Raw genomic sequence first — 11,919 nt, 5'->3', positions numbered from 1 at the left:
GCCATAAAGTTAATTTCAACTCATAATGACCCCACGTGACAGAGTAGAGTTACCACATAGGGTTTTCTAGGCTATAATCTTTGAGAAAACAGATCTTTCCCCTGGGGAGCCAACCTTTTGTTGTGCCACCAGCATGTCTTAAAATAAACTTGAAGACATGAACTATTGCTAGAGACAAAGAGAACAATTTCATAATGATAAAAGGGTCAGTACTTCATGAAGAAATAACAATTAAGAATACATGTGTAACTAAACTACAAAACACATGAAAACTGACTCCTATCTCAGAGATAACAAGGTTACTGTCTCCTGATCTCCCCTAACTCTGGTACTCCCACCTTATGCTACCCACAGGTGTATATCACTTATCAAGACATCTGCAACCTAGAGCCTCTTCTTCCTCGGAATGGCCAGTTATACAGCAGTTTTCAGCAATATATAGTTGATGGACATTAAGTGTTTTCTCATGAATTAGTAAATAAGTGAATTAATAGATGACTAGCAGGAGCTCTGGTAGCGTAGTGGTTACGAATCGGGCTGCGAACCTTAAGGTCAGCGGTTCGAAACTACCAGCTGCTCCGCGGGAGAAAGATGAGGCTTTCTACTCCCGTAAAGATTTACACCCTCGGAAACCCTATACAGGGTCGCTATGGGTCGGAACCGACTCGATGGCACATAACAACAACAACAACAAGCATTCCAGGCAGATGGGGAGAAGTAAAAGAGACCATGGCCTATTGTAGGAATTGTAAGTGTTCCCAAATGCCTTTAGTATCATAGCCTAAACCAAATCCTAGAGATCTTGATAGATATTCAGTCAAAAACACGTTTGGTCCTTACCCTTTACCCTCTTTATTCTACTCTCGGATATTCTCAGTACATACTATTGTGTTTAAATCCATTTAACACTACCCAACCTTTGTTTTGTTGTTAAGTACCATGGAGTCGGTTCCAACTCATAGTGACCCTACACAGGGTTTCTGAGGCTGCAAATCTTTACGGGAGCAGAAAGTTTCATCTATCTCCCAAGGAACAGTTGGGAGTTTCGAACAGCCAACCTTGAGGTTAGCAGCCGCATTCGTAACCGCTGCACTACCAGAGCTCCTTATTGACCAATGTATTTACTATCTATATAAAAAGTGCTCCTCAGAATACTGTTTGGGAGATGCTGACCTAGAATGTAGGAGAATGAGGGGTAGGCAGGAGATGAACATGAAGAGGTTGGTCACGGACAGGAAATTGGGTAGGAAAGGCTAAGGAATTTGAACTTTTTTCTGCAGATGACATAAATCCATTGGGAGATTTTAAACACGGGAATAGCATTGTCACATTTGCATTTTTAAAGATCCCCCTGGCAGCCCTGTAGAGGATGAATTGGAAAGAGGCCAGGCTAGAGGCAGAGGAACTAGTTGGCAGGTGGTGGCAGGAATCCAGACAGTGAGCGATGAAATTCTGGACTAGGACTACAGCCTACAGCCGCAGAAATGAGGAGGCGGGGGGAAAGTAAGAAAACATATTTAGGAAGTAGAAATGACACATCATCATGACTGATGGCATCTAAGAGTGAGGCAGAGGGATGTGTTGAAGATTTTCCAGTTTTCTGGCTTAGGCAGTTGAGTGGGTAATAGTGACATTCATCCTGATTGGGTAGAGAAAGGCAGATCTGAGGGGGAAGAGGTTTAGTTTGAGCTTTCCATGACAATGCAGTCAGAAATTCGGATGTCGAGCTCAGGAGAGAGTTCTGGGCTAGATATGAAGAATTGGGAGTCACTGGCATATTGATTGGGTTGAAACCATAGGTTTGGATGAGGTCACTCATAAAGTATGTAGGGTGAGAAAGGAAGTGAGCAGAGATTAAATCTTGAGGAACCCCGACATGAGGTAAGGTATACATTGAGATAGAGGACATTAAGGAGGAAGAAATAGCAGAAGGGAAACCAAAAAGGATGTCTCAAGAAGCCAAAGTAGGAGAAGGGAGACTATTGTTGTTGTTAAGTGCTATCGAGTTGGTTCCAATTCATAGCAACTATGTAGAGGGTTCCCAAAGAGTGGCTGGTGAGCTTGACCACTGACCTCACAGTCAGTGCTTAGCCTACAGTGCCACACCAGGACTCCCATTTAAGATTATGGTAAGTCACATAATAGTGAGTTGAGTTAGAGACTAAAAAGTGGAACAGGAAATGCATCTGACTCTCCCAAGAAACTTATTTCGAAAGGAAAGAAAGCAACAAGTCAGGAGTTAGAGGGTTGGGCAGCTTCAGAGTGGCTATTTTTTTAAAGTTGAATGAAACTTAACAAGAGGGAGCATGCTCATGAGAAGGAAAGGTGCCATTATAGGAATTAGTAAAGATGTTGAAGAGGCAGGTGAAGAAGGTCAGGCCCGATGCAGTAGGCCCAGCAAATGTATACTTACTACAGTTTCTTCTTCATCCAATGGTGACTATCTCTAAAACAATTTTAGGATGTTGTTGTTGTTAGTTCCCACTCATAGGTGACTCTGTGCACAGTCCTGCACCATCCTCACAATGTTGTTACCATCAAACCCATTGCTGCTGCCACTGTGCCAATCCATTTCACTGGTAGTCTTGTTGTTGACCCTTCACTTTACAAAGCATGATGCCCTCCAGGAACTGGTCCCTCCTGATTACATGTCCAGTATGAGAGATGAAGTCTCTCCATCCTGGCTTCCAAGGAACATTCTGGCTGTACTTTGTTAGGCCTTTGAACAGTCCATGGCACTTTTAATATTCTTCTCTAACACCATGACTCAAATTGATCAATTCTTCTACAGTCTTCCTTACTCATTGTCCAATTACACATAGATATGAGGCTACTGAAAGTACTATGGCTTGGATCAGGTGCACCTTAGTCCTCAAACTGACATCTTTGCTCTTCAGCACTTTAAAGAGGTCTTATGCCATAGATTTGTTAATGCATTACATCACTTGATTTCTTGACTGCTGCTTTCATGAGTGTTGATTCAAGAAAAATCAAGTCTTTGACAACTTCAGTCTTTTCTCTATTTGTTGTTGTTAAGTGCCTTCCAGTAGGTTCTGACTCATAGCGACCCTGTATAGGGTTTCTGAGGAGTGGCTGGTGTGCTTGAGCTGCCGACCTTGTGTCTAGAAATCCAATGCTTATCCTGTAGTGTCACACCAGGACCCCAATGATTATGATGTTATTTGTTGGTCCAGTAGTGAGGATTTTTGTTTTCTTTACATTGAGATTGAACCCACACTGAAGGCTGTGGTCTTTGAAATATTTTAAATACTCTTTGCTTTCAGCAAGCAAGGCTATATCACCTGCATATCACAGGTTGTTAATGAATCTACCTCCAATCCTGATGCCACTTTCTTCTTTATATAATCTGGCTTATTGGTTTATTTGTTCAGCATACAGATTGAATAAATATGATGAAAAAATACAACCAATACAATCCTGGCACATACCTTTCCTGATTTTAAATCATCAGTGTTTCCTGGTTCTGTTTGAATGACTGCCTCTTGGTCTATGTACAGTTTCCTCATGACCACAATTAAGTTTTCTGGACTACCCATTCTTCGTAATGTTATCCATAGCTTGTTATGATCCACACAGTCTAAAGTCTTTCCATAGCCAATAATGCACAGCTAAACATCTTTCTGATATTCTCTGCTTTCAGTTAAGATCCATCTGATTTCAGCAATGAGATCCTTCATTCCACAGCCTTGTCTCAATCTGGCTTGAACCTCTGGCACTTCCTTCTCAATGTACTGTTGCAGACGTTTTTGAATTATCATTAGCAAAATTGTATTTGCATGTGATATTAATGATATTGTCTGATGATTTCTGCATTCCGTTGGGTCCCCTCTCTTTGAAATGGGCATAAATATGAATCTCTTCCAATCAGTTGGTCAGGTAACTGTCTTACAAATATCTTATCACACATGAGTGAGTGCCTCCAGTGCCGTTATCAGTTCGTTGAAAGATTTCAATTTGTATTCCATCAATTCCTGGAGCTGTTCTTTGCCAACGCTTTCAGTGCACCTTGGACTTCTTCCTTTGGCATCATTGACTCTTGATCATATGCTACCTCTTGAAATGGTTGACCATTTGTTTTTGGTACAGTGACTTTGTAGATTCCTTCCATCTTCTTTTGAGCTTTCTGCATCATTCAATATTTTGCCCATAGAATCCTTCATATTGTAACTTTAGGCTTGAAATTTTTTTTTTTTTTAACTCATTCAGCTTGAGAAATGTTAAATGCATTCTTCCCTTTTGGTTTTCTAACTCCAATCTCTGCACATTACACTGTAATACTTGACCTTGTCTTCTCAAGTTGCCCTTTGAAATTTTCTGTTCTGCTCTTTTACCTCCTCATTTCTTCTATTTGCTTTAGTATCTCTGCACTACAGAGCACATTTCAGAATCTCTTCTGACATCCATTTTGGTCTTTTGCTTCTTTTTTGTCTTCTTAATGACCAAGTGGCAGCATCAGTGGACTCAAGCATGGCAACAGTAGTGAGGTTGGCACAGGATCGGATGGGCAGTGTTTCATTCTGCTGTGCATACGGTCACTATGAGTCAGTACTGACTCAATAGCACCTAACAACAACAATGACCTTTTGCTTTCTTTTTGTATGATGTTCTTAATGTCATCCCACAACTCTTCTGGTGTTCAGTCATTATTGTCTAATGCATTAAATCTGTTCTTCAGATGATCTCTAAATTCAGGTGAGATACATTCAAGTTCATATTTTGGCTCTCATGGATTTGTTTTAATTTTCTTCAGCTTCAGCCTGAATTTGCATATGAGCAATTGATGGTCTGTTTCACAATTGTTGGTAAGTTCCACAGTCTGTCCATGGCATTGTTTTAGCTGATGATATGAAACTTTTCCACTATCCCTTCCCACAGATGTGGTCAATTTGCTTTCTGTGAATTCCATCTAGTGAGGTCCATGTGTATAGCTTTCTTTCATAGTGTTTAAAAAAGGTATTTGCAATGAACAAGTCATTGGTCTTGTAAAATTCTATCATGTGATCTCCAGCATAATTTCTATCACCAGGGCCATATTTTCCAACGACTAATCCTTCCTATTTCCAACCTTTGCATTCAAATCACCTGTAATTATCAAAACATCTTGATTGCATGTTTGATTAATTTCAGACTGAAGAAGTTGGTTGTTGTTGTTGTTATGTGCCGTGGAGTCAGTTCCGACTGATAGCGACCCTGCACAGGGTTTCCAAGGCTGTAAATCTTTACGGAAGCAGAAAGCCTCATCTTTCTCCTGAGGAACAGCTGGTAGTTTCGAACTGCTGATCTTGTGGTTCGCAGCCTGATTCGTAACCACTATGCTACCAGAGCTCCTTGAAGAAGTTGGTAGAATTCTTCAATTTCATCATCACTGGCTTTGATGGTTATGTAAATTTGAATAGTAGTGGTATTAACTGGTCTTCCTTGCAAGCATGTGCATATTATCCTATGATAGGCAACATTATAATACTTCAAAATAGACCTTGAAATGTTGCTTTTGATGATGAATGTGATGCCATATTCCTCTTCAATTTGTCATTCCCAGCACAGTAAACCAAGGGACTATCCCATTAATAATAGCTAATACCAGTCCATTTCAGCTAATGTCTAGAATATCGATGTTTATGTGTCCCATTTAATTTTTAACAAGTTCCAATTTTCCTAGATTCATACTTCATACATTCCATGCTCCAAGTATTAATGGATGTTTACAGCTGTTTCTCACTTTGAGTTGTGCCCCATCAGCAAATGAAGTTCTGAAAATGACTTCATTTGCATCATCACAGTCAACTCTACTTTGAGGAGGCAGCTCCTCCCTGGTAGTATTCTGAATGCCTTTTAACCTGAGGGGCTCATCTCCCAGCACTATGTCTGATAATATCCTGGTGCTATTAATAATGTTTCAATATTCAATATTCTGGTGTTATTGGACCGTGTTCCAATGCTATTCATAAGGTTTCCAGTGGCTAAACATTCAGAAGTAATCTGCGTCTCCTTCTTCCTAATCTTAGTCTAGAAGCTCAGCTGAAACCTGTCCACCATGGGTCACCTTGCTAATATTTAAAATACTGGTGGCATCGCTTCCAGCAGCACAGCAAGCAGCACACAGGGCACCACAGTGTGACAAAGTGACAGATGAGTGGTGGAATTTTAGAGTAGAATCAGTAAGTTGAGTAATTACTATATCTTCCCATGTATGTTGGAATCCCTTGAGGGCACAAACAGCATTTTTCAGCTGCTAACTAAAAGGCTGGATGGATGTCCAAGTCTACCCAGAGGTGCTGTAGAAGAAAGAGCTGTTGAAAACCAGCCACTGAAAACTCTATAGAGCATAATTCTACTCTAACGTACATGAGAACTCCATGAATCTGATTGAGTTGGAAACAACTGGCCCCTTAGTATGTTACACATGACAAGTGTCCCCAATTTTTATTAACTAAAGTATTCCTCTGATCCATAAACAAACCTCTATGGTTCAATAATCATTCCTTTTTTTGCTTAACAAAAAGCCCAAATTTGTTGCAGTCCAATGAATTCTGACTCAACCACCCTATAGGACAGAGTAGAGCTGTCCCACAGGGCTTCCAAGGCTGTAAATCCATAAGGAAGCAGACTGCCACATCTTTCTCCTACCAAGCAGCAGCTAGTGAGTTCAAACTACCAATCTTTTGGTTAGCAGCTGAGTACTTAATCACTACACCACCAGAAATTTTCTTTTCTTTACAGGGAATGAAAGTTGAAGCTAATGGAAGTCCTTCAATATAGTTCACATCTTGGTCTCTGGCCTTATCTCCTACTGTTTCTAATACAGCTGTCCTCTCCAGCCAGGTTCCATGTTGGCTTACCCACAAATATGTTCTGCTCATCTTTCTGTTTTTCTCCTGCTCCCACCCCATCATAATATCATTCCCTTTCCTTTCCATACAGGGATGTTGTTGTTGTTGTGTGCCATGGAGTCGGTTCTCCATACAGGGATACTAAGAATGAAATCAAAATTTATCATAGCCCCCAAGGCCCCATGTAATCTGCCTTCTGCATGTCTTTCCAGCTGTATTCTTAACCACTCTCCTCCACTCTCTCTTCTATTCCTTGATCAAAGTACTCTGGGCACTTGAACTTACTGAGACTACAGGCTGGGTGGTGTTTTGCTGGCTCCTTCTCATCCTCCAGGTCTCAGTCTTATGGTCTCTTCATTTCATCTCATCAAGATGAAATAGATCTATATAAAGTTGAGCTATGTTAAATAGATGCCCCCAGTTAGCTATTAGCAATCATAATATTTTTTTCTTTTAAAGCACTGTGATAACATTCTGTACTTATTTAATTTAATTAATTTATTTGTTTACTGTCTCCCTCCTTCCTCCATAAAATGGAAGTTCTGTGAGGACTGAAAAAAAAAGTCTTGCCTACTTTTTAACTCCAGTCTTTAGTATGATGCTTGACATGTACTTTATAAACACAATGCAAATATTTTGGGGATGAATGAACAACTGGCTACTCCACAGTCTCAAGACTCAGACTAAACCCCAGTTCTGTAATGTATAATAATAATACTTTACATTTATTGAGTGCCCATTGTATGCCAGTAATTACATACACAGTTTCATTTAATGAGGCCCAGCATTTACCTCCTCTAACTCCTACACTATTTATTACCCAGGCCACTCATTCTGTATTCGATCAAAAGTTAACCTCTTACTTTTTAATTTCATTTATTATATGTATCATTCTATTTGCCCTAATGAAATAAAAATTCTTGATGCTCACCCATAGCACAATGGCAAAGACATTATGTGCTGAATGACCAAAGACATCCCCTCAGGGTTACAACATGAACACAGAAAAATGTTTTGACAAGTTATGTTTGTTACAAACTATCCAAAGAAACACCAAATCAACCATTCTACCTGTAAAGATGTCAAAATGGTTAAGGTGAGGTAGTTTGAACTTTGAGATCTGAGATGTCCAATTCAACCCCTTATTTTTCACAGGACTTTGTTAAAGTCTTAACTGTAAAAATTGCCTAAAAAGCAAATGATTTCATTCTGTGAAGTCATTAGAAATTGATTGTTGGACTTTGAAACATCTGCTTTGCCATCTTTGGGTTTCTCAAGCTAAAAAATTCTCCACTAGGCAGAGACGATGACGTGGAGAGATGGAGCAGCTGGGGACTTTAGACCCAGAGAGGGAGAGGGGCTGTGTGCTGATGACCAGGGGGCAGGCTTGCAGGGTATACCCTTTGGTTGGTTGATGATGCATGGAGGGGATTGTAACCATGGCAATGAAACGATATATGATAGGATGAATATAAAGCTAATGTTCTCCCATGTAAACTAACACATAATTCACAATAAAACATTTTTTTTTTAATCCTCCACTGTTCACAGAAACTTCTGAAATGCCTTTGCACACCTCCAGGCAGTACTAAGGGAAACCTGGATCTATTCTGGCAGAGACTACAGGAAAGAGGATCTTTTTAAACTTTTCTAGATGGTTTGGTATCTGGAAATTCTGCTCCTATACCTCATCTTGGGTTTCAACTGCTGCCTACTCCATCAACTTTTTAATTCAGAAAAAAAAAAGGAGAACCCCTAGGTTCCACAGAACAGTCTAGGCTTCTTCATACCAAGGTGGCTCTTTACCACCTTGGTATAGCTCTCCAAGACTGGCAGTTAGCAAGGAGCCTTCTAGGACTCTTATCTCCAGCACTCCATTCTTTAGACTCTGAGAGCCATTCCTAAGTTATTTTCAGCTCTGGGTATACTCAAGTACTGATTTTCTTGGGCTCCACCCTGGAAGAGATGTGTACAGTCAGGAAAGTGTGGCTCAACCTGTCTCTCCCCATCTGATAGGTCAGCCCAAACACCTGTCCTGTTGGAAGTGCTTCCTTGAGGACAACCTTCCTCCTGGTGTTTTGTTTGTCTTCATTCCATTTTAAATTCCACAGACCTAACTGCTCATTGCAGTACAATCTGGGCGATGTTAAACTTTTTTAAGGATCCTATTTTTTTAGCTTCTTTATTGGAGGACCTAATTAAATCCATCATTCTAATTACACACATTTTCCAGTCCAGCTGCTTGGAGTTTCTTCTCTGCTGAACAATTTAGCAATTATTTCTTTGACCACCAACTGCCACTCCCAGAAACGGCCTATTGGGATGGCTTGTTCTTCTGTCATTTGACAGAGCCCTATAAATTAGGAAGCACTCTTGCCATCTCCAGCAATGTCATGATGTAGCTTATTTATTTACTTATGGGGTGGAATGTAGCTGGCTTTTCTTGCTTTAAATTAGGACTGCTGAGGGAAAGCTACATCAAGATGGCCATGATTTACCAAAATGTCAGGTTTTCACAATTAAATATACAACATTATAGACCAAGTAAGAGGCAAGGAGACAAAATGTATTGTCGTGATCTTGCTGGACTGTTCCTGAGCAGAGTCAAAGCCTCATATTCCCACAAGAGCTCAAATGCAGATACTGACATCACCAACTGAGACTGTAGAGTCCTAAAGTGTATAAATGTTAACACAGCATGTATAAAGTGTAAATAAACATTTAAAGTATGCCACATGCTATTTGCCTCCATGAACTTTTCTGGCCATGAGTCAAGAAGAACTTGACAGTTCCCAGCTACCATTACTGAACACTTTGTTCAAGATTCCTGAGGAAAGGAGGGGAACGCAGAACACACACAGCTTCAAATTCTCATGAGCTCCAATTTTTCTGAAGCCACAGAGGCTATATGAACCCTTAAAATTATTGCCCTGAGATAATCTTCAAACTTTACCCCAAAAATATTCCTTGAAGTCTTCTTAAAACCAGATGACTGTTTAGCTTGACTAGTTAAAAATGTCTGCCTTGAACATTATGCTCTCTTAAGAACTATATGGGATCAAATTGACAGTAGCAGCTAGAAAGATGAGGTAGGAACCTTAGGGGGCAGTGAGTTTATGTTAACAGGACGGAGGGTAAGAATGACTGCCTAAATGGAAGAATGTAATCAATGTTATTACATGTAGAAACAGCAGAATCGGTGTCTGCTTTGCTGTTGTGTATATTCTGAACAAGAAGGGATTTTTTTTTTTTAATGAAGAAAAATACCATGTCACAATGAAATCCTGCTTTTGACACTCGTCTATTTATTTGTTTGCCTAATGTATCAGAAGTCAAAAAGCAAAGATTTTTCACTTTGGGAACAACTAAGGTGCACCTAACCTAAACCATGGTAGTTGAGTCACTCCATGCATGAAAGCTGGACAATGAATAAGGAGGACTAAAGAATTGATACCTTCTCAGACCTTCACATTTCAGGGTATGTTGGAAACAGACCGTAAACTGCCAAAGAACAAACACAAACAATTCTTGGAAAAAATACAACTTGAATTATCCTTAGAAGTGAGGATGGTGAGACTTTGTCTTACATACTCTGGACATGTTGTCAGGAGGGACCAGCTCCTGGAGAAGTAGTACATCAGAGAGTCAGAGAAAAAGTGAAAGACTCTCTTATAATGATGTACTGGCACAATGGCTGCAACAATGGGCTTAAATATAACGATTGTGAGGATGAATTGAAACCAACTCCAACACACACACACACACAAAACATACCCAGCTTGTCCTAACCTCAGGTTCCGACATCAGTGGGGGGCTAGAAAGAAAAGTGTCTTGAAGAGCAGCAAGAATATTAGACCAGTTCTCAGACCTTCGCATTTCAAGAGTTTGGGATTACTAGACTCAGGAGTTCTGGTGTGGCGCTGTGGGTTAATGCGCTCGACTAAAAAGTCGGTTTGATCCGCAAGGTTGGCGGTTTAAGCTCACCAGCCTCTCCTCGGAAACTCCTATACAGGGTTGCATGGGTTCGGAACAGACTTGAAGGCACAGAACAATACTCAGGAAGTGGCTCTTAGCTCAAGTCCGACTCCTGCGTAGTCAAAGCCGAGGGTGAGGGAAAAGATAAGCAACTGAAAGACTTCGCAGCGACAAGCATTCAAGGATGGGGCGGAGTCGCGATCGAATGGGGCGGGACTTCTGGATAGATGGGCGTGACCTCAGCAAGGTCACTTCGGGGCGGGGAGACTAGGGTTGGTCTTGTTCTGGAGGTGGTGTTGGGCGCAGCCGGAACTCACTCTCGGAAGGCGAAGGCGGTCGCTGCTCGGAGGACTAACGGGGCCGGGTGGCCTCCGCTCGGCTGGGTGTACGCGCACGCGCCCTGGAACGTCTAGAAGACCAGGGCATCCTGGGAGAGGCTAACAGGCGCGGAAACGACGCATAGGCTCGAGTGTGTCCCATTTTTTCGTTTTCTTTTTACTATTTTTCTTGGTCTCGACCCAGAGCGAAAGGTGCTGAGGCTGGTCTACTGTGACCCACTCACTCTAATCCCAACACGTGTAGGTTTTGGGGGCGCCCTTTCCTCCCTGGACCCCACCCACATGTCCCCCAAAGATAAGTGTTCTCAGACTCCAAGTTGGTTCTGTAGGGGCGGAAGAAACACTCTGCCGGGACGGGGAATTCTAGCGGGAGCGCCACAAGCAACTCGTGGGTCCTCACGCCTAGTTCCTCACTCCTTTGGCATTAATTTCACAGTTTACTCTCCCTGAACTCTCTGCCCACCTGGAAAAACGTCGCACCCAAGTCAAACCCTACATCCTGGTTTTTGAGTCTTGCATTGAGACCCTCAAGAGGAGTGATGCAGAGAAGCCACAACCCAGCCTCGCGATGCAGTCTGAATCCCGCCTGGGTGAAGAAGAGGAGACCCCGACCCTCCTCTGGGGTTTGGATCCCGTGTTTCTAGCCTTTGCAAAACTCTACATTAGAGATATCCTGAACTTGAGGGAGTCCCGGCAGGTGCCAGGTATGTGCCTGGATGAGTGCCTTGTGTTGCACCACCACTACCACTACCCCT

At 41.6% G+C, this 11,919-nt stretch overlaps 1 protein-coding gene across 1 annotated transcript in view; it reads left to right on the top strand.

The window, feature by feature from the left end:
* The first annotated feature begins 11,732 nt into the window (after positions 1-11,732).
* The window catches only part of OBFC1 (oligonucleotide/oligosaccharide-binding fold containing 1), a 51,243-nt gene continuing 51,056 nt past the window's right edge, over positions 11,733-11,919 (top strand). Inside the window, exon 1 of the mRNA XM_006831478.1 lies at positions 11,733-11,868. Within this exon, the coding sequence (XP_006831541.1) occupies positions 11,733-11,868 (136 nt within the window). The remainder of the gene's footprint in view (positions 11,869-11,919) is intronic.

The sequence above is a fragment of the Chrysochloris asiatica genome, unplaced genomic scaffold, assembly GCF_000296735.1.
Source record: "Chrysochloris asiatica unplaced genomic scaffold, ChrAsi1.0 scaffold00003, whole genome shotgun sequence".
In the NCBI taxonomy this organism is placed as follows: domain Eukaryota; kingdom Metazoa; phylum Chordata; class Mammalia; order Afrosoricida; family Chrysochloridae; genus Chrysochloris; species Chrysochloris asiatica.
The sequence above is the reverse complement of the archived record's forward strand: the minus strand, read 5'-3'. Positions and strand labels throughout refer to the sequence as shown.